Consider the following 23,099-nt stretch of genomic DNA (forward strand, 5'->3'; position numbering starts at 1 on the left):
ACGTCTTTCAGTTCAGAGAAGGGAAAATAAATCAAGCAGCAGGCCAGAAAGCTAGAAGAAATTGAAGAAAAAGCACAAGAATATGATCAAAACTTGACTACTGAGTCAAAGGCACAATAAAGGCCAAGCTGACAGCAAAGAACCAAAGCTTTCATCAGAAGCCCACAGGGACGCACAAATTGTTTCTGCAGAAGGGGGAAATCTCTCCGCAGAGCCTGACGAACACTGCTGCTACAGCATCAAAGGAAGCTTCTGTTCCCAAACCACACTCAGGTCACGCTGCACCAGACTCCAGAGACAGCCCAAGAACTCTCTCGTGCCTGCCTTCAGGCAGGGTGGATGAAAGGGGGATTTCTGGAGGAGCCCTGTGCTGCACTGGAGTGAAAGCAGCAGGAAACTCAATAGCTCACGGCCAGCATCAGCGAAGCAACACCAGATACCTGCCACTGGCAGCAGGGCTCTCTTACTCGGTGCTTACTGCCAAGTTATGGCACAGGAGAGACATTGTCTGACCAGTTTTTTCTGTTAACATGAGCTAAGAGATGTATGAACAGAGAGCAACCTCACACTCTCCAGGGAAATGCACAAAACAGACAAGAGGGGCAGGTGAGGAGTGCTCAGACAGCAAGTGAGAAATAGGGTTTGCAGAGGCAGCGCTGCTGATGCTGCAGCAGTACCACAAAAAGGAATTGCCGGGGGCCTGGCTAGAGTTTTGTGGGATTTTTATTTTTTTTTTTATTATTTTTTGTGTTTGTTTTTTGTTTTTTTAATACAGGCTAACGTTGTACCCTTTGCTAAAGCTGCTGATTCTGCCACATAAACTAGAACAGAAATTTCTCAGAAATTAAGTTGGTTCCCCTCCTTGTTAATTCACTGTCTGCCTCCCAACTGAACATCGGTCTGTATTTGTGTGTTTGCAGAAAACATTCCCTGTACAAAGTCTGACGTGCAGCTACACTGTTCTGACTGAGGAATGAAGAAGCCGAGAGTCCACTGAACATTGGATTTTTCCCTGTACAACGTGGCCTGATTTGGAGTTTGGTCCAATGAGGACAGCGAGTTAACCGTAGAGATCATCGTCATTGTCTTCACTGTACACGTTGCCCCCGCTGCCACCTCCTGTGCCTTGGCTTGGACCAGCACCTCCCTGGTTTCCTGATGGGAACCTGCAGGCAGCAGTGAAAAAGGGGAAAGAGAAGCTCTTCAGAAACTTCCTCACAGCTCAGCACAATCCCTCCCTCCACACCAGCCCCCGGATGCCAAGTAGGAAAGGGGAGAAATGTGGTGAAGCCTTACGGCAGGTCATGCAAAGGCTTTACACTGCTGCCAGATGTTGCTTGCACTAAAGGAAAAAGGGCCGATGGGTTTCAGGAGCACTAACAGAGCAGCTACGGCTGCCCTGCAGCACAGTCTGTACCACTGCGTGCTCAGCTGGGTGCTGTACACGCTGGGGGGAACCAGAAAATGCAGTGGAAGAGGGGATTGTTACCCAGAGGACAGCAAAGCTGCCCTCAGTGCTCTGCTCTGAGGCTAGCTGAGCCACGTTGCCTTCCCTGCCTCCCTCAGGGTTACCTGAAGCTGCCAAAGCCACGGCTCTGCTGTAGAGTCTGTGCAAACATCTCGTATTTCCTGATGTCATTGTCACTGACAGAGCGGCGAGCAAAGCGCATGGCCTCCTCAAAGTGATCCCTGCGTATCTCAGGAACCGGGTCGTCCTCCTCCACCTCCTGCAGTGGGACAGAGGGCCCAGGTGAGCTGTGGGCAGCCTGACACCCACCCACAGCCCCCCTCTGGGTCAGGATGCAACAATACTCGCCAAGGCAGGGGCTAGGGAGGGATGCTGCAGCAGACTGAGTCACAGCTGCAGCAGGGGCCTTCTGAGCAATGCCAGTGATGAGGCACAACAGGAGGCCCTCACCCTCCCACAAGAAGAGAACAAAGTGCTCCAGCTCAGCGCTCTGTGCCAAGCCTACTCGTCCTCATCTGAGGATTATGGAGAGGAACGCATCATCCCTCACCCACGGGCAGAGGTGGGCTGCCTCTCTCATGAGCAGGGAAAGCTGAGTGCCCCGCTCACCATGGCAGAAGGGTTGGTCTGCCTCTCACGCTCTCGCCTGATCTCACTCTCGATGGACTCGCGGATGGCCAGTTTGCAGGCACGCTGGCAAATTTCTGTCAGGTCAGCCCCCGAAAAGCCGTTGGTCATCTTAGCTAGGAAATCCAGGTCAACATCCTAGGGGAAAACCAGAGAGGGATCTCCTTTACACCCTGCACTCTCAGGTGACAAAGAAGTGCCTTTAGATCCCACAGTACCAACGCACTGCCTTAACTTTGGTCAGTTTTAGGAAGATGAGCTGTTAAGGCTCTTGCTTCTGGTAAAAGTTAACCACACACAAAGGCAGGCCACACTTTCCCCGCTCACAGAAAGAGCCTGCTACACAGCTACAGATGCCTCTGCACTGTTCACCTTCAGGAAGAGGCAGGCAGTCTTCCAGACGTGATTTCCTCAGGTCTCAACTTTAGGAGTCAAATGAGATGATTGGAAATGGGGAGGACAAACAGCCTCCTTCCTGTCAACTGATAGAGAAGCACTGCAATGTTCTTTAAAGCTTTCCTTCCCAGCAGTTCTTAAAAAAACTAAGAATGGCCTAAAAAAGTCTGCACACTCACTTGATACCTGTTTTCCTCTGATTAACCCCATAAGCTTCATTATTGCCTGCTTCCCAGGCAAGATATAGAACTCTTGCCTATGAAAGAGCTCAGCAACAATTAACTGCAATGGTTCCTCTTCAACTTCCATCTCCCACCCCCGTTTTTTACATTTATTTTTCTTTCAGAGTACAAGAATCTCCTCCATCTTGCCATAACAGGCGTTCCTGTTCCTGCACTGTAGGCAGAACTCTACTATGTGACAAAGACCTGCTGTGCTGACACGCTGATATCTAGCTGCGTTGGTACCTTGTTTTAGAACTCGAGCCTCCCCCTATCTCTGCCATCTATTTCCACTCTTCAGAGATGGAAGGTTTCACAGCTCTGCAGTGCGTGGAGCAGTCCCCAGCCCTCCTCTCTGTCCCCAGCTCGTGAGAAGCAAGTGCAGCACACTGCAAAATCAACTCAGGTGCAGTCATGGCACGGATCCTACCTTAGCAACTGGTGATTTCCTCAGGTTGGCCTTAAGAATAGCCACCCGGGACTTCTCGTCAGGCAGGGGGATGTAGATGAGTTGATCCAGGCGGCCAGGGCGCAAGATGGCTGGGTCAATGATGTCCGGCCTGTTGGTGGCACCGATGATGAAGACGTTCTTCTTGGTGGACATGCCGTCCATCTCTGTCAGGATCTGGTTGATGACACGGTCTGCAGCACCGCCGCCATCTCCGATATTCCCACCTCGAGCCTTTGCGATGGAGTCCAGCTCATCAAAGAAGAGCACGCAAGGGGCTGCTTGGCGGGCCTGCAAAAGGAAAACAGAAACAATTAGTCCCTGTTAAATAACACCAGGTGAGGAGCACACTGATTTCACACTGAGCATACCCTAAAATTACAGAGGAGTACCAGAGCACTACTGCCTCAAGGACAGGTTGGAGGAGCTGCTCTAGAAAACCCCAATTAAATACTGAGTAACAAGGTGAATTTCTTCAAAACTGAGAGCACCGTAGAAACAGCAGAAGTGTGGTAACTCTAATGCCAAGAGGGAAAGCTGGAACCAATCTGACAGGAGCAAACTCTCCCAGCAAGATCTGGGGATGTCAGCTGGTTATTTAGGCACTGGGGTATCCATAGTCACAACATATCAAATAGAAGGGGCAAATCCAGCCCATCTTCAGCTACCTAATGGGTAACTACAGGCAAAAGAAATCAGATCCTTCGAGGTGTGCAGTGAAAGTGGGTGCAAACTGCTGCAAAGAAAATTCCAGTTAGAAATAAGGAAAAAAATCTTTACAATCAGGGAATTCTAACATTAGTACACAGGCCCAGAGGTCAGAGATTCTCCATCCTTGGTTTGTGCTAGTATGCTAATGCACTAATCAACTAATACACACAAGAACCTCACACACACAAGCCAGAATTCCAAGTTATGTTCCTGCTCTGGACTAACAGTTGGAGCAGATGGCCTCTGAGGTTCCCTTCCAACCTACATCTTCCCCTCTCATTCTCCTTTCTGCTTTGCTCTTCCAGCAGCTCTCCTGACCACAACAGTGAGGATCCCCGAGTTAATCCCTACGTGGGACAGGAAGCAACACAATCTACAGGGAGCTGGGCAGCAGGAGTGGAACTCCTTTCTGCACCACGCATATTGCAGGACAAGACCCTGAAAGATGTTTTGAAATTCTGTAGAAGTTAATAGCTATTGAGATGTCAGTTTTCAAGGCATGTTGAGCATATTTATGTCACTCTCATGCCAGCCTCATGGCTAAGGCACTAGCACATTTATCGTTCTGTAACAGAAGATGCAAATTGTAGTGGGAGAAAGAACATTTAATTAGCTATGTTCCCAAACAGCATTAATTCTGTAACATTGGGAAAGCAGCCCCTGCTCACAGTCCAAGTGGAGAAAACACACAAAAAAATACACAAGTAAGAACTGGGCCAGTAAGACAGGCAGAGCGGAGACGATGTTCTGGGGGTATCTCAGCAGAAATGTAGCACAGGGGAGCAGAAGAAACACTTACCTTGTCAAAGATCTCGCGCACGTTGGCTTCAGACTCTCCAAACCACATGGTAAGCAATTCTGGGCCCTTGATGGAAATGAAGTTTGCCTGGCATTCATTGGCAATGGCTTTGGCCAGAAGCGTCTTACCACAACCAGGTGGCCCATAGAACAGAACCCCTTTTGATGGAGTCATGCCAAATTTGAGGAACTTGTCTGGGTGCTCCACAGGATACTACAGGAGGAAACAACAAAAAATTCTCGTGATGAATAGGCCTGCACCTTGCTCCTACCAGAAACAGTATCTGAGATTTCTAGTGAGTTAAACACAATTTTCTGCCTGCTCAGGGCCACTACAGATTTTAGATGAGAACCGGTTCAAAAAGCAGCACAGCCCAATTGTAAAGCTGCCCTAAAATGCCTATTTATCCCTAAGAACTATTCACCAGTTTGGATGGTTTTCCAGTACACTTAACCCCAGCTTCGTTCTGCCCTGCAGAAGCAAAAGGGAACAGCTCATTATCCAACCTCGTCAGCTCTGCCCTCCAGAGACACGCAAGGTGGCTGATATGAGCTTCTATCCTCAGCAGCAAGGTCAGAGCTAGGTGATGGTTTAACACCAGAAAATTGGACTGAAAATTAGATTTCTATTTATTTATTATTAACTCACAGACAGGTTGCCTCTACAGTGACAACTGAGAGTGGGGATGTACCCTGTGAGTAGGAATGTATCAGAAAGAAACCATCCTGATGCAGACACCAGAAGTTTCCACAGACATTCATGACTTTTTGTCTCCTTTCACAGAAGGCTTCACAATTATTTTTCACCTGTCTCAATAGTAACACCAATAAAAAGCCCTTTGGAAGCTCATTGCACGAGAATCTTCATTTACCTTCTGGCAGATAAAGCCACCACGTAACAGGATTCTCAGCAATGGTCACATTGCTGGCTTTCACTTATGAGAGGCTGAAATGCTGCATTTAGCACAAGACCCATGAAAGATGTCATCTTATACTCAACTAAGGGAAGTCTGACGCTGCTTCCCAGCACCTTCCTCTCCCTGAGTTCACTAAGATAGAACACCGTGGTATTTTCAGTCCATTACAAGCAGTTACTACAAAAACTGCATTTACTCTGTTTACAGTCCAAACAGGAGTATGAAGAGGCTCTGGATTTTACCAGAATAATTATTACTTAACCTGACTTTGCAAAAAATCAGCTGCGAATTCTTACCTGTACAAGCTCCTGGAGCTCTCTCTTTACATCTTCTAGACCACCAATATCTTCCCAGGTAACTTGTGGCACCTCTACCACAGTCTCCCGAAGAGCAGAAGGGTTGCTCTGGCTCAGAGCCCACTGTTGTTAGAAGAAATGGCATTAAATAATGCTATCGTGTCATGTTCACATGCTTCAGATAAACAATTACACATTGCACCTCAAAGAGGGGCACTCTTGCATTACCCTGAAGTCATCCATGGTCACAGCCAGTGAGTTCATCACTTCAGCATCAATGGTTTCATCTTCTAGGTCTATGAGATCCATCTTCTTTCTAATAGCCTGAAGAGCAGCTTCTGAGCAAAGAGCAGCCAAGTCAGCACCAACATGTCCATGGGTCTCGTTTGCCACCTGAAAGCAAAGCACTGACTATGACTCACAGGGACACAAGCAAGCAATCTGCATGCTCTGGTGACTCACTCGGAGGTGCAATGGAACTCTGGAGGACAGAAACATCAGTGTTCCACGTTCCACTGTGGGTTCAGGAGGCAAGTGCCACCTCGTAATTAACAGGCAGAGACACTGCTGTTCCACCTCCCACTTGAGATCAAAGCTGCAACTGGAATTCAGATGGCACAACACAGAAAGATAACCCCAAGACTGGAGCTCTTCATTCAAGACAGAAATAACAGGAACCGACTGAGTTTACATGCGGTATCCCATGTCACCACAACACTCACTCACCTCCCTGAGAGCTGTTTTAGGGTTACTAGTAGAAACACACGGCAAACAAACCCAGGAGGACAGTAGCAAGGCACATGCAGACTGTACTGACACACAATTGTTTCTCTTAGCCATGCCACTTTTAACTAGTGAGTGAGGATTTTTAGTCACTGGTAAACTAGTTGGAAGGAAGCCCAGAGATCACGCGTTCAGCCAGTTTCACATTGTCCTAAACGAGCAACTACATTTATATGATCAAAGCCATAACAACTCTGCCACAAAACACAGCATCAGTTAACGTCAGCCTGCAGAGACAAGCTTTCCCAACAGCATTCTGCTCACCTGTTCCAGATCCACATCATCAGCCAGTTTCATATTTTTTGTGTGGATCTGCAGGATCTCCAGGCGCCCAGTTGCATCTGGGATTCCAATATCTACCTCTCTGTCAAAACGACCTGGGGAGTACAAAACATATGTTGAGCTGCTGATTCTGCAAACCAAAGAAGCTGCAGTTGCTGTATGCTTTAGACTGAACGACATAATGACAAGCTACAGAGATGTAATTTCAGAAAATGCCAGTTTTGAGTTTCTCTACGGCATCTATCAGCATAGTTTCATAGTCAGCTCAGAGAGAATAAAGGCCTTAGCCATTTTGGAAAAGTGGAACTACTGTATTAACTAGACTTCAAGACTACAAAAAGCAGGGTACTGCGGGTTTAGCAACATTTTCCAAGCTTCATTTGTAGGAAAGAATACTTCCCTTAACCAACGAGGGTTACAGTACACCATGAGGCATTTGTGTTTACTTCCACTTTTGTGTCCTCAGCATAACAGTATACAAATCCGGAGAGACATACTTAGTTTTTTAGAACTTCCTACAGTAATCATCCCAGCAAAACCCAGGTTGTGAAAGAAAAAAACTGCCCCATTATCTGGGGAGGCAGGTAATCTATATATTACTGTGGTATTAACATAAACCTATCACTTGCCTCCATACATACACCTATCATTTGCCTCTAGTCATGCTTCTACACACTGAAGATGTCATTTTCTCCTGCAAGCTTGGCAGGTTTGCTGTTACACACTTTACCAACTGCTCATACACCAGACATTAATTCACACTGTAGAGCTTTGAAAACATGGAGCTTGGAAGCTACCCGACTCCTCAATAATAAAAGGGAAGTCATACAATTCTTCTGCAATCTGAGGCACACATAGCCCGTCAAGCAGTCTTTTACTCCTTCAGTATGTCCTGAGCTAGCCTCACCTAATAGAGACTACCACATGATTTCGAAGTATTTTTATTACAAGTTCTATCTTAAATAAAACAGGAAATTATATCAAAGGCCAGAAGCCTAGAAATAAATTACAAAGCAGCAGATAGACACAAGTCAATAGTCTATGGAACACACAGAAGACTTTTAATATTAATTTCTGCTCAATCTCTCCAAGGCCCCTGAAGCATAGTCTGTAACAAAGCATCTAATTGTATTGGGTTTACGTGGCATGGGCTTGGTAGCAGGGGGCTGCAGGGGTGGCCTCTGTGAGCGGATCCCAGCAGCTGCCCCATGGCATAGAGGAGCCAGCTCCAGATCCTCTGAGAAAGACGTGAGCCAGTAAGTGATGTTGTTTGTGCCTCTGGGAGAGCAGATTTAAGAAAGGGGAAAAAAAAATGCTCAGGGGAGGACACAGAAGAGGGTGGATATGGGAGGGTGTTTTTAGTTTTTAGTTTGCTTTTCCACATTTTAGTTTTCCACAGTGCTAATCTGCTAGTGATAGGCACTAATTACTAATCGCCCTACGCTGAGTCTGTTTTGCCCATAAAGATAATTGGTGAGTGATGCCCCTACCCTTAATCTCAGCCCTTGAGCCCTTTCAATCGTGTTTTCTCTTGTGTTTCCTTTGAGGCGAGGGGGAGTGAGAGAGCAGTTGTGGAGGAGCTCAACTGCATATCAGGGTAAAACAATTACAATGCTACAGAAAACAGCTGACAATCCTGGTTACCAAATCGCCTGAGTGCTGGGTCAATGCTGTTAGGTCTGTTGGTAGCTGCCATAACAATCACATGTGCTCTCTGTTTCAGTCCATCCATAAGAGTCAACAGCTGAGACACTATGCGACGTTCCACCTCTCCGTGTGTCTACAGAGAGACAAAACAATTATTAGACTAAAAAACAATTATTAGACTAGAAGCTCTACAGCACAGGAGCTGGACGTGAGAGCCACAAGCTGATAACAAACATTGTGAACTGTATACGATTCTTCTCACACCTGACTGAGTTCAAGCATGAACTGCTGCTTTACCCTAAACTCAGACAGAGATTCATGCCAGCTGCTACCAAAAAGGGTGTACAGACACCTCTTTACCTCCTACAGGCTATCTTTACCTTCTCTCTCTTAGGAGCAATGGCATCCAGTTCGTCAATGAAGATGATGGCAGGAGCGTTCTTTTCTGCTTCTTCAAATGCTTTCCTCAGGTTGCTCTCAGACTCACCAGCCAGCTTGCTCATGATCTCAGGACCTGAAAAATAGCAGCTCTGTGGCACCCCGAAGAGACACAGCTAGCCCCGAGGCATGTAGATGATTTTTTTTAAGTACAACATTCACATGGGAGTATCTATATTTCAAGCCAAAGCAAACACTATCAACCAAGTTCACTAAATTTGCAGCTGAACAGACAAGAACAGAATGCAGAATTATTTTCTATCATTATTCTGGTGTGTTCAGCTTACTCTAACAGAATGCAGTGCTAGTCAGTGAGCTACCTTTAGCTGCCTCTTTTCTTACCCTATTTCACACTTGGTGAACTTCTCTGTAATGTGCCACCACACACTGTTAATGCCAGTCCTAGCTTGCAAGAGAAGCAATCAAATTATATGGTGATGAATTATCAGGATAGGGAAGGAAAAAGCTGTAAGATACTTAAGCTGTCTTTAGCTTGCATTACATGGGTACACATTTACCTCTATAAGATCCTATAAATGAATTCCAAAACTAAAATAAAACAAGAAGAAAAAAAAAACAGCCCGCCAAGAAAAAAAAAAGAGTAAAAACATTTTTCCATCTTGATGATGGGAGTGGTCACAAAGAGAAAGCAAGCTTCTTCTGATAGATCTGAGAAAAATAAACCTGACCCTCAGGCTGCAGAGCTGCTACAGCTGCCTGAAGTGAACCAGCTGCAGAGTCATGGGTGTGGGCAGGTACCACACTGTTTCACTTCAAGTAACTCACCGATTCATACCAGTTCTGCCTACAGTGCTGTTTGCAGCTGCAGGCTTGGGTCAACCACACAAAGACCACATCACTAATTCTGACAAAGAACGTTACTTTTATTATGCACCAGAAGTACAAGTCTCTAAAGAAAAGGCTGGCTTATAAGCATACAGTGACACCTTTCACAGACTTAGGAAGTAGATGACAAGGGTAACATATGGTTTGCAACAGCCCATTTACTTATGACATCTTGAGATAAAAAGCGAGGCAGTTCCCTACTGCTGGTCTCTGCTATGCTGTGCTGTACAATCCACTGCTTTCACCTTAATGGATCTGATTGAAATTGGGGAAGAAAAGCAGCACTCCTCAAATACAAACATTTGGTTATGCCAGCACTGATTGCAGAATGGGACAGAAAAGCAGCAAGGAAAATTCAGAATCTGTTGTTCAATGGCCATAAACAAGTATCTACCTCAACTGCTACAGGTGAGATCAAACAATATGAGGTCCTGTCACTTCTAGCTAAGTTCCAAAGTACTCATTATAGCTTTTAGGAATGTTCGTCCCAATTTAATGTTATGTGGAACAAAAGAGGTCTTGTGCTTCACTTGAAGGAAAAAGAACTGCAGTGCAGACCAGCTTCTTTTTTGAACAAAACATGCTGTCAGCAACAGAAATGAGTGTTCTACGCCCATATACAAAGAATAATCTCACTGCTTCACTCCTAGCTCTGCCCTTACCAACATAAATGAACACTCATCTAAACAGACTCCAAATTCCCACATCGCAAAACTGTCTTTCAACCACTGATACAAAACAATCAAGTTTAAGGACAGTGCCACTACCACAGATGCTTCAACGTAAGTGTCCTCAGTGAGGCACTTGAAAGAGGTAAGAAAAGATGTCAAGGACACAGAGGCGGCTATAAGGTGGTCTTATCTAAACCATTCACTACCATTAGCTGGAAGAATGACCACACAGCAGGTTTGGGTCCAAAGCAGACTCAAAGCTTACCATTGATCAGGAAGAAGAAGGCCCCAGTTTCGTTGGCCACCGCTCGGGCAATCAGTGTTTTACCAGTGCCAGGAGGACCATACAGCAGGATGCCACGTGGAGGCTGGGGACAGAGGCAAGGGATTTAGGTGGTAAGCTAGTACCTGAACGCCTGAGTAGCTTCACAATGTATTTCAAGCACTGGATAAAGCCAGTCCGAAACTGTGATGCAGGCTCATGCAACAACTGCCATCCAGCCATCAACACCCTGACTACTTTGCATGACACACAAACAAAAACCTTGCCAGTAACTGACAGCAATGATTCAAAGCATCACTCTGCTTTACAAGTGCCAGCATTTTAATCTGTGTCTAAAATGTAAGGAAATAGCCTCCTAATACCAGCATTTAAAAAAAAAAAAGTTACTTATTCCCCTCCAATAAGTCATAAACCTCCTATATCAAAGACAACAGCAAAGTCAACCTAGAGCATACAGGTGCTTACCTTCACCCCTATGGCCTTGAAGAGCGCAGGGTGTCGGAGGGGAAGTTCCACCATCTCTTTGATCTGAGCCAGCTGCTTCCGGCAGCCACCAATGTCATCATAGCCCACTTCATTCAGGGACTCTTCTTCATCCTGCCGGGAAGGAAAATTATTAAATATTTGAGTGAAGACATGGGTACAACAATCCCTTCCAGTTTACAGAACCAGGAATCTGGGCTACTGCTCGTTGTTCCTTCTTTGCTGTATTGAGATGCTTACTTAAAAGACTTCCTGTTTTCTTCTACAATTGTTTTGTAGCTCTGACTTCCCAGATATACAACAGGAATTACCTGCATGTACCTAGACCTCAATGAAACCCAGCCTCTTGAATGACATCCTCTGCTGCTACAGACTCAAGCACAAAACAAGCTGTGTGATCTTCTCATGTGTCTAACTGATTAAAACAGACAACGGAGCCCAGTATAAAATATTCCTTAAACTGCAAACAACATTTCTCAGTGCTCAAAATGCCCTAGCTACCATACAGTTCTCAGATACAGTGTTTTCTTTTGGGACTGACTCAAACTAACTGAGAACGATGAAATTCAGATGTGCAGTAAGACCAGCTGTAGCTAGTTCTCCAGTACAGCCCTACAGCAATCATTCTGCTCATGGGTGTTGAAATCTCTACTGGCCTTAGTTATCTGTAACTTAACGCCACAATAAAACCATAAAGTAATACAGTCTGGAATCTCAGAGGGGATCAAGCCAGAGCCCCACAGAGCCAGGATTACAATGTGAAGCAGGCTGCTCAGAGCCTGACCCTGTCAAGCACTGAAGGTCTCCAGAGCTGGAGATTCTTTCTCTTTAGGCTTTGTAGAAACCTTTTTCCTAACATCTCTTAGAATTTCCCTTGACCCAGCTTCTGCAACTGTCTCTTAATTCCATCCCCAGGCACAAGCCTCAGAAGAACCTGGTCATCTACATCTTTTCATCAGGCAGTTGCCAGAAAGCCTTTCCCTTTACCTTCCCTTCTCTAGCCCAAGGCCATTCTCCCAGCCTCTCTTATTTTGACCTCATTCTGCTGGCCTTGGCTGAACTTGCTCCTAAATGACTCTACTGTGTCCTGAAGAGCCCAAATAGGACTCATCCAGTGCCCCACAACTGTCAAACAGACATTAATTTTTCACAAAGCAGCTAACTTTGTGAAGTATACAGCCACCTTAGCTCATATGCCTGAGATTTCCTACTCTACAGAAGTAAGGTTGCCAACTCCTGACAGACAATTAACTCAAGTTGCCTTAAACCTGGGATATTCAAGGCTAGACAACTTAATGGATTGAATTAAAATAAATAAAACTGTTTAGAGATTTTGAGTTTCTCATTCAAAAAGCGTTAATCGTTTTCTCTTCACGTGGCATGAAATTTAGCTACACATTAAGTCTTCCCTGCTATGGATCAACAGAACTTTGGAATTAAAAGACGCATCTAAGTCCAGCATGAGATACCTGGAAGCAGATGCAAAAAATTAGCTGCTATCAAGTTGTACCATTTTCTCAGCAAGCCTAAACATTAGTCTTATCTCAGTGTCTGAGGAAGGATGTTGGAAGCACATTTCTCCCACTACCTTCAGCAGCAGATCATCTCCTGAAACCAGAGTTCCTAACCCTTACACTCAATACACAAAATGGCAAACCAGGAACTGCAACTCTGCTGCTCCCCAAGACTGTCACAGAAACAGATTTTAGTGGACAGAGTGGATTCAGGACAAGAACTGCGTGGCAGGGTTCAGCTCACCTCTCGTTTGATGGGCTCTCCTTCACAATGGATCACTGTGTCCGGAGCCACTATGCAGTAGGGACTTGGATCTGTCTCCACCACTTTGAATTCCACCGCACGCATTCCTCCACGCACCAAGAAGATGTCACCTGGAAAATCACACATTTCAGTGTCCTGCTGCAGCTGATGTCTGCAAAATGTCAGCCCTTGTACTACCAGCAGCCATAGAGGATAAGGAAGTAGGTTACGCATGCATATGCCATTGGCATTTTTAACACTGCTCTACATTTTAGACTCAAGAGCTGCACGTACTGTGTGACTGCCAGAGCACTGTTCAGATTTGCAGCTGTTAAACTTTTCAAATTTCATCCAGAAACAAACAGCAAACAAGAGAAAAGAATTCTCTGCCTAAATACCAAACAAAGGCAACTAATCACATTTATTTCCCATTCAGTTCCAATTCAACTGTTCTGGAACAATTTTTTATTAAAAAACTTCCTAAGAATAATTCAGATGTAGTTTAGGAAAAAAAAAATGTTCAAACTGGTTTACAATTTGTGTTTGATCAGCTACCTAGTCACAAACTGAAGTCAAGCAACACTGATCTTTTGAAACTGGCTAAGAATAGAGTCCAGGAGTAAGATGCTCAAGTTTTTACTGTCTCCTTTAAAAACTAGCTATTGCTTTACAAAAGAGGTGCCTGCCCAGAGACAGTAAATGGTGCAACCACTGCAAGTGAAAAGTCATGAGACAGAAGGAACCAAATCCAGACTGAAATGTCAAACCACCCTGAGATGCAAAAAGCTTTCAAGAAGTTTGTAGAGCAACATGAGACTCGATCCCAAACACAGATTTCTCCAACCAACTCACAAACTGTCCCATTTTGACTCATAGTGCCTTGCACTAAAGCACAGCAACATCTGTTTCACTAGAGAAATTCTCTCCAGACACCATTTGCTTATTGGTTTTGCTACTACTGCTCCAAAGAAGTGACTTTCGGAGTGGCTGTTCCAATCTGCACAAAGACACGTGAAGTGCAGCTTTGAATGTCCTACTTCTGTCTACTGCCTCGAAGAGGAAAAGCTCTAGCCAGAAGCACTAGAAGCAAGGAAGCAGCGAAAAGCCCTAACATAAAAAAAAAATTATTTGGAAGTGGTTATATAAGTTACTATTAGTTACAGTAACTGCTTGTCTGCAGAAGGAGGGTAATATATAATATTGCCTATGACTCCTGGCTAAACTGGGCTACAGAAGCTGGAAAACTTCATTCAACTTGTGCTTATACTGCATTAGAACCTACTTGTTCCAGCAGAAGTGCTACTAGCTCAGCTCTGAAAGTGCATTTCATTTTCTAAGCACTCTCACAGTTACTAATTGAATTGCTCTGAAGAAGTGAATTTAGTCATGGTGCCAGCTGCTCTATCCCACCAATTAATGAACACACAGGCAAACACACAATCCTTTTGAGTGGTAGCAAGATAGGAGAGAATCTTATTAAAATAAATTCTACCTAAGACTTCAACACGCTCCCATCCAATGTAGCAAGAAAAAAAAAAGCAGAATACTCATGCTGCTGTGCCAGCCGGTAATACATATCACCCTTTCTTCTGAAGATTAGGGAAAACTGAATCAGAACAAGCAAAATATCACTCTGCAGATGTCAGTCTGATGCTTTGTAGAGAGCTGTGCAAATCCCCAGAAATTCTCTTTACCCAGTCTCAGGACTAGACCACAATCAGCAGCATAAGGACTACAAAAACACATGCTATTACCTTTCCTGATGGGTCTGTATGCTTCCAAGAAGTATGGCTTGAGATAGACCTCAAACAGATTCCCCGTGATCCCTTCTACTGTGTCATCAATTGGCAGCACATGGATACGTTTGCCATATTTCACATCTGGGCAGGGCTGGATGCTGCAACAGAAGAAAACTCCAGTTAGTTGAATCATCCTCGAATTATATGTGAGTTTGGAAAAGGCAGTAATGTCACTTCCCAGGCCAGCACAACCACCAGGAAGGACTCTCAAAATCTGTGCTGAGGCTTCCCATCTGCCCAAGAACATTTCAGTGCTGACAAGGCAAATACCATGCCCAGCAGAGAGCTAGTCTTCACAACATGTGTCTTTCTTCAATCCTCTCAGCCTTATCCAGGCTGCTGGGGAATTTCAGACTTTCTTCCTACCTCTGCTCTTCTGCCAGAATGCCCCTTGCCATCCCCAGCAAATTCAGAAATTACTAGTGCAGCCAGAAGACCTGAGAGAGTCAGAAGCTAATTTTTGTTTCCATAAGGAGCTGCTGCTGAACCAACAATAAGAGAAAGGGAGCTGGGGATAACTTTTTTCCTTCATCTCTCTAACTTACTACAAGAAATAGAGCCCCTGCTGCCAATAACCCTGATTCAGAGCAAAGGCTCTCAAAGTACCAATCAGTGGTAATTGGCTTGCAGCCAGGCATCTGTCAATCCCACTTTGTGGAGGATGACATTTAGGTTAAAGTCCTCAGACCCTTTCCAGCTTTTTAAACAAACGCCACAGCCGTGATTTTACAGGGTAGGCAAACAGCCTACCGTAGCGATAGCTCAGTATCGAGCTGCAGCTGAGAGGCAGAAAGCTCAAATGTGCTTCGCCTGCTAGGAAAAGCCTACACTGAACTGCAACTGAGCATACTACTTTTCATAGGCCGCTCTGCTTAAGACTCTTAACAGATTCATTTACCACATGTTTTACAGAGAGGATACAGCAGAAGGGTAAAGGAAGAGACCAGCTCTCCCAGAAGGAAAACAGTTTACGGACCACAAGCAGGAAGTGATTAATGCATGAATCTGTATTTTGGCAGAGACCAGGCCACAGAAGGTAAGACAATAAGTAATTAAAGATCAGCAAGAAAAAGTTATGAGGGCAAGAAGTGTCACAGTTCTCTGACCCTTGCAATGAAGCTAATGTAATGTAATGCATCTGGAGGGCTGAGAACTGCTATAGACACAGTCCCAGAAGAAGAGGGGAGGGCAGAGGCTCAATTGTCAACTAGCAAAGACTCCAACAGCAGCCTCGTGTCATTTTAAGGTAAGAATTCACCTTTACTTCACAGGGACTGGGTCAAAGCACTGTTCTGTTCCAACCCTGGCGGTATTTAAAACTTGCATTTTCTAGGGTACAGCCTCATCCCTCTCCTCTACAAAGCTTGTGTAAAACTTATTTTACGTTTAAAGCTTTAACCAGGTACCAACCGAGGAAGAGAAGTGCCAGAAACCAGGTTACAATTTTCCTAAAACATATAGGATATTCCATATTAGGAAGATGCTCAGGGGGAGAAGCTGTCAGCCTTCCCATATTTAAGCCTGCAAATTAGCAATTTTGTATTTCAGAAGTGCTCAGGCAGTTTTGCCCTACTCCTATCATAGAATGGATACTTTTCTGTAACTCATGATGTGCACTTCAGTGTTTTCTCACCGCTTTCTTCAAGTGTTGTACAACAAAATTACCACAACATTTTTAAAGCACTCATAATTCAAAAATTACTTTTATAACAAGAACGGAAATATAGATAACCTGAACATAACTTCCTTTGGGGATTTTTAATCTTGGTATTTGACTGATTCATGTTTCTGTCATCCATTCCTATCAAGTTTCAACTTCTGTACGCCACAGGGCAGCTTCATGCTTGAGCTAGATACTGTGAGATCAATTACAATATTGCTTAATGCCCTCCATTGTTAATGGCATAGAGATGAGAAATTCAGACATGAAAAATTTGTGAGTTCCTCTGACAATGTAAAGTTGGGAAGAAAACTGACAGCAGTGGAATATTTGAACGATTCAATTTAATGACAGGACCTGGACTCATGAAAGTGCTGAAGAGACTTCAAGAATCGTTACCATTGTTTTTTAGTATTAAACCCAATACGCACACAGCCAGAAACACAACCAAAAATTAACTGAGATCCCTGACGTAAGCCATGCACTTGAAAATGTTTCTGAGGTCTCCTCTGGAAGACTTAAGGATACTTCCTGCAGATCCTGCCTCTGCTACTGACTGAATGAGTTCAGGGCCAGTGCAGAAGTTATTTAGATAACCCAGGGACACACAACAGGCAGCAAAGCAGTCCCCACCTGATCACATCACCCAGGCGCACTCTCAGGTTATTGCGAACAACCCTGTTCATGCGAATCTTCTCATCTGAGCAGGTATCATCTGACAGAACAATGCAGACTGCTTCCCTCCTCTTCTTTCCTTTTAGCAGAACAGTATCTCCTCTGAACAGTTGCAATTCATCCATTTTTGCCTATAAACAACAACATCATTAGAGAAAGCTTTTGACAAAACAAGAATTCAAGTGTTTGAAGGGGAGTTACTTTGGAGAATTACATGTCGGAAGACGAGAACTAAATCCACAAAGACACAGGATCCCACTATACTGGTCATGAGCTAATCCTGAAGCCAGACTAAGGGCTTAAACTCAACAGAATCTCAAAAGATCACCATCAAAATATATTTTAGCATGGAAGAGCACTCAAGAACAAGACAACCCACCTCCCTCGCTTTTTAACAGCTGCAGCTTCTTATACAAATAGTTAGATTGATGTTGCAAAGTTAAATTTCAAGTTTTTTCAACGTACAGCAACAGCTTGCGTATTACCCAGATGAAATGCTTTGATTTTCCCCGATGACGCACCTGGGACAGTGACACAACACTGTTGTCTTCATTGATGGCTTCGTCAACAATTAACCGATTGGGCCTGTTCTTCTGCTTCAGAATTGCAGTCGATAAGTCATCCGCTTTAGAACTGGGGAAGAAAACACAAGTTATGAGTCTCAGCGATACCACTCCTCCCTCTTCAGTCACCCCCCTGCTTTGGTCTCCGTTTCCTATAGGCTTTTGTTGTCACGTCTTTTAAAAAACATACTTGTTTGTAAGACAAAGGAGAATATTCTTTGCAGGTACCCACTTCAGGTGTGCAAACCAGAATGCTTTCTGTGAGTAAGTATTAACTACCTTACCAGCCTCAAATGGAAATAGCTGCGAAGCTATCGGTGAAAAGAAGTGGTCAGTGAGATGTTGCTGACTCTAAGATGTTTTGCCTAAAAGAATTAGTCAGACTCATCTGCAATCACATGTAACCACTGCAACTGAAACAAAAGTTTAAGTCTATTTGGTGACAAATCCCAGATAAATAGGGGAATTAAATCACAGTGTTGCAGCTTCCCTGACAGGAAGAGCTGTAAGAGTTTAGCCTGTCAAGGGCTATTAGCTAAACCCAGCAGAAATATCCAAGTGTTCACTAAAAATGTGATTTATTTTTTTTTAAGGGTATAAGCACCCTTCTGCAACATCTTCATAGGAGTCACAGCAGCTCTAGCCCACTACACCACAAGAAATGTGACAGATAATTTGTTTGTCGTGACAAAAATGAAGCAAAACAAACAGCAAGGAAAGGGGATAAAGGCAGATTAAATCATTTCCTTCAAGATCTAATACAGTAAATTATTCATTTAAAAAACAAAACAAAAAAAACCATGAACCAAGATGATCTTGGAAGTTGTACATTAGCCAATCAAAACATTAAGAGACTGTTGGAACTTCCCTTCATAGGCGTCTGACTACTTTCTCAAGATAGTCCACAAGTGCCAACATCTAAGGACATAACAGAAAATGATGCAGGCTTTGGCTTGATCCTAATGAGACAAAACAAACAAAGAATACCTGTCTTTGTCCTAAGCGAGCAGCAAGCACCAGCAGAGAGCAGGAAGCTCTGAGTACAGCCATGCTGTCTGCACCCTCTGGCTCTGTTTAGCTCTTTTAGGGACAAAATAACCAGAAGAAATCCAACCCTGAGTGGAAGTGGCAGAGCAAGCAGCTGCACAGCATGAAGGCAGCACGTTGCAGCAGAGCTTCGCTTAGTGTGTTCACTGCATCTCTTAGAGGTACATCAGAGAGGTGCGACATACCTCCAGCACTGTTACCTGAGGTACCCCTCACACCCTAGAGACAGAAGACTGACTGTGCAGTATTGGCTCCTCTCTATGAGGCTTCAAAAGAAGAGGGGAACAATACAAGCCTATGAGAGCAGCCAGCTTGTTTCCAAAAGGTTCTCAAGCTTTGCATAAGCTCTACTAGCATAGGAAACATGTTGCAAATGAGGATGACCTTATTTTAAGCAAACAAAACAAGGAGTTGTAAAACATGTCTTTCCAGGACTGCCAATACTGGCCAAGTTGCCTTTTCCCTTTCTTCATTAAGAGTGCAATAGGTAAGAAATTAACATTGTCAATGAGCATGTCAAGTGTTATGCATCCACTCTCGAAACCCAAAGAGAGACAAGGAAGTCTGCTGGACACATCCAGGAAGAAGCTCACGACTTTCATCTTCAATCTAAAACATGGTGCTAGGAGAGTCCTAAAAGGGCTGGGATTTCCTTGAAAAGCTAACAGAGCACTAAGAAAACTGAAATAAATAAACTGTCAGGTCCGATAGCATATTGTAGTTAAAACAGCGGGCAGAAATAACAAAGTGCTTGTAAGGACATCAGCTCCTGGACACTGGAAATTAATTCAGCAGGTGCTTTTAAGAAGTTGAACTAGGGGACACCAGCAAGCGACAATACTTCCATTTAGTTCAGAGGCTGAATGTAATTCACACCCTTCCACACATGAGATGTGGATCCAAAGAGCTTCTGATAAGAAACCATTGCCAGGAGTTTGGCTGCATGAACTGGCACTGAAACTGAGTAGCTCTCCCTCAGGACACAGAGACTGTAATGCAGCCTAAAAAATGGACTGGGACTCCAGAGAAAAATAAATGGAAGAGGAATTGGGCAACAAGAGAAAGCTTTTTTGACCAAAGCTTTCAATAAAGCAAAAGCTGTAGAAGAATTGGAGGGGAAAAAACAAAGTTCAGCAATCTTCCAGTACACAGCAAGAGGTACATTTAGTTCTGCTGAATGTAAAAACAAAGTTTTGGTACTGAAGAATTGAATCTGCAGTTCCCTAAGTAAGAAGTGAGGGCTGGATCAATGCTATCAGTACATTACTGCACTTAAAGCAATCGAAAAACTTGGGGGCATTAAGAAAGGAATAAAGGTATCCTGGAAACAGCGCACAGATACCCAAACACTTGGGCTCAGCTTCAGTTCTCTGACCTAAGAGTTGTGCCGACAAAGAACCAAAAGTGTTAGGAAATTACATGACAGCTACACAGGCAAGCGATGCTGTTTCTCCTGCAGACAAGTGTAAGGACTTTGACAGTCTTCCTGGAGCAGCTGAGAACATTACCATCACCATTTGCCCTCGTTGCACCTCTCCTGGGGATTCCTCGTGCATTAACTGAAATGACAGAGCAAAATATGTCTGCGCCCCTCAACCACACTCAGACAACATCTACAGAGCAGGGAAGGAGAGCCTGAACTGAAAATATCAAGCTGGAAAGCCTAAAGCATGGGTCATGATCCTCTTCTGCCTATTTCCTATGCATGCTGGTAAACTTCGGTGAGGGGCCAAGGCAGACTGCTAACCTAAGCAATTTTTAAAGGTCCCCAATGAGTTTTCTGTCAGAAACTGCAGCTTCTTCAGATCATCTCCCCAACTCATCCCTTGTGTCAGCTCCCTCACACACTTTCCTTCTCCCTCACTTCTTTCACTGACTCAACAAAAAGACAAACTGAACACAAAACATAGCTTTAGAGCTGCTTGGGGATTAAAAGGAAATTCAAAGCTTGCCCCTAGACAGAGGGCAGGAGTGAGGACATAATCCCCTGCACAGCTAATGGGCAAACTTGTACATAAAGCACAAGACATCAGTAAAATTGAAGCAAACATGTACTAGCCCTGAAGCCCCCCAAAAATGGGTTCCCAAGTCTCGTTCTTAGCCCCCTTTTATTTCAGTGAAGCAGCCCAACAGACCCATTTTACACTGGGAAGGGGAGGGGGGCCATTTTAACAACTTTTAACTTTTCTGTGTTTTTCTCTGTCAGAGCACCCCTTGTTCAGTACACATTAATGCCCAAAGGCTACATGTTACATCAGACAATATCAGGAGAGAGCAGAAAACAATTACTGGCAAGCCATTCTTCTGAAAACAAGCACTAATCTCCAAAAATCCCCATGAACTAGGGAACTAAGATGTTCCTGCAAGTCTGTGGTAAATATATCGTGGAAAAGTCCCTGACTCAAAACGATTCCAGCTTCAGCAATGAAAGTGAAAACAATCTCGCCTTCTGGAGGCTGGTGGGCCTTTTAAACGAATGCCCTCACGAACCTTCTTTTGAGACAAGCCTGTCAGTAGTTTCTTACAACCCTGACCCTGAACAGCTATGTTATGGGCTGAACTGCTTTCCCTAAGTCAGTATTATAGATCCGAAATGCATTTTATCCACTAAAACTAACGACTGATGTTTCTGATGACTGCAGCCACACACAGGGCAACCAAGCAGTGAGTTCATCCCCGTGCCTGAGACACCAAGTCCTCAGACGCTATGCCAGGCAGGTAGGCACATGAAAAAGAGAAGCTCTTCAGAAACCACGCTCTGGTGGCTCCTGCAGTGCTGAATCTCGGCTCAGCAAGATGGTTGCTAGCGGCACTGAGCCCAGAATCGCAGCTAAGAGGCAGCTCCCGTGGCAGAATAACTTCTGCGGGTTCCTAGGTGGCGGTGATAACTTTGTGACAGCGCACGTTTCTTTCGAAGGCAGCGTTCACCTCGGCCAGCTGCAAAACGGGGTTTGGGGCCTATTGCTTCTTAGCTCTGCCGTGCTCACCGGATTCTGGGCACGCCTTGGTAGGACCCAGCAGGCGCTCCTGGATTTGGGAAATGCCTTTCGGTGCTATTTTTAACACCCCCCTCGCTGCCCAGCACATGTGGGACGAGCACCGCCGCTCGAGGGAGCCTGAAAGCCGATCCGAGGCCTGGAAGCGGGGCCAGGCCAAGGGGCCAGGAGCCACCACGGCTTAGTGGGGGGGGCTCTTTCACAACACCCCCACCCCCACAGCGCCGGGACGGGCCCGAAACCGGCACGGGCCGAGGCGGGGAGGCCTCGGGCCGGGCCCTGAGCCTGGGGGGGGGGGAGGCCTCGGGGCTGTGGGGAGGCCTCGTGAGGGGGGCCCCGGCCTCACCCCCGCCCCCCCCTCAGTGACTCGATGCTGAGGTGAGGGGGGGGGGGGGGAGCGCGCTCGAGGGCGCGGCCCCTCCCCAGCCGCCCAGCCCCGCCTCCTCGGGGCCTGCATGACACAGCGGGATCGGGGCAGCCGCGGCCCCTCCGGCCGGGCACGGCGCCATCGCCGGGGCCCTGAGGAGAAAGAGGAGGAGAAATGGAGGAGGGTGGAAGGGGGGGGGGGGGAGGAAGGCGCAGGGCTAGGCCGCAGGGCTAGGCCGCGGCCCGCACTTACTCGGATCCCGAGGCCATGGCGCTGAGGGGAAGGGGCTCGGGGCTCCTCGGAGCGGGGCGGTGCAGGAAGGAGGCTGCCGGGGTGCGCGGCGGGTGGTGGTGGTGGCGGTGGTGGCGGCGGCGGGCGGGCGGCGGCGGCTCTCGGGGTGCTCGGCGCTGCCTCGGCCTCAGAGCCGACTCATCGGAAGGGGGAGCTCCGCCCCGCGCCGCCTCGCCTGCCTAGCAACAGCGCGCGCCGGCCAATCAGAAATTCCGGCCGGCGCGGGCTCAGCCAATGGGAAAAGAGTATGTGGGGAGGGGGGGGGAAAGGGCGCTCGGGTTCTGCGTCCCGTCCCTCTCCTTTTTCCCCTCCCAATCGGCGCGAGCCAAGCGCCACGGCGGGCAGCCAATCGCGGGGTTCGCACGGTTGTGGCTGATCTACCTGGCAACGCCAGCCCGGCGGCCAATGGGAAAAATAGGAAAATGGAGGGGGAGGGGCCGCCCCGCCAGCGGCCAATAGGAGGAGCGGGAGGTGGGTGATTGACAGCTCGGGCACAGGCACTGGTGCGCTGAGCGCGCCAGGGCTCAGCCCGGCCCCAGCCTTTCGCGTGGGCCCAGGGCGGGTTTTGGGGCGGTTTCCCCTGTTTTAAGGTTTTTGTTTTTTTGTGGAGGGCTCTGTGGATGGTGAG

General features: G+C 46.0%; 1 protein-coding gene and 1 long non-coding RNA gene across 2 annotated transcripts; one reads left to right on the forward strand and one right to left on the reverse strand.

The window, feature by feature from the left end:
- Nucleotides 1-705: 705 nt before the first annotated feature.
- VCP (valosin containing protein) lies at nt 706-22,622 on the reverse strand. The gene is made up of 17 exons (XM_027447002.3): nt 22,433-22,622; nt 17,729-17,840; nt 17,166-17,338; nt 14,828-14,970; nt 13,074-13,204; nt 11,298-11,429; nt 10,815-10,917; nt 8,975-9,108; nt 8,592-8,727; nt 6,930-7,042; nt 6,111-6,275; nt 5,883-6,005; nt 4,671-4,883; nt 3,143-3,451; nt 2,078-2,233; nt 1,573-1,727; nt 706-1,166 (listed from the first exon to the last, which is right to left on the reverse strand). Exons 1-17 carry the CDS (start codon nt 22,447-22,449, stop codon nt 1,061-1,063), a joined length of 2,421 nt encoding a protein of 806 aa, XP_027302803.1. The 5' UTR covers nt 22,450-22,622; the 3' UTR covers nt 706-1,060.
- On the forward strand, nt 15,618-17,301 carry LOC140000732 (uncharacterized). Its single transcript, XR_011805903.1, has 2 exons — nt 15,618-15,908; nt 16,017-17,301. It is a non-coding gene; the product is annotated as an uncharacterized lncRNA (long non-coding RNA).
- Nucleotides 22,623-23,099: the final 477 nt, after the last annotated feature.

The sequence above is a fragment of the Anas platyrhynchos genome, chromosome Z (assembly GCF_047663525.1).
Source record: "Anas platyrhynchos isolate ZD024472 breed Pekin duck chromosome Z, IASCAAS_PekinDuck_T2T, whole genome shotgun sequence".
Taxonomy (NCBI): domain Eukaryota; kingdom Metazoa; phylum Chordata; class Aves; order Anseriformes; family Anatidae; genus Anas; species Anas platyrhynchos.

Excerpts from the sequence above, each read along its gene's own strand:
- VCP (XM_027447002.3), bottom strand. Across the intron at positions 7,043-8,591 it reads CCCAGCACTCAGGCGATTTG|GTCGTTTTGACAGAGAGGTA; the intron begins GTAACCAGGATT and ends TGTACTCCCCAG. Across the intron at positions 6,276-6,929 it reads ATGATGTGGATCTGGAACAG|GTGGCAAACGAGACCCATGG; the intron begins GTGAGCAGAATG and ends CTTTGCTTTCAG.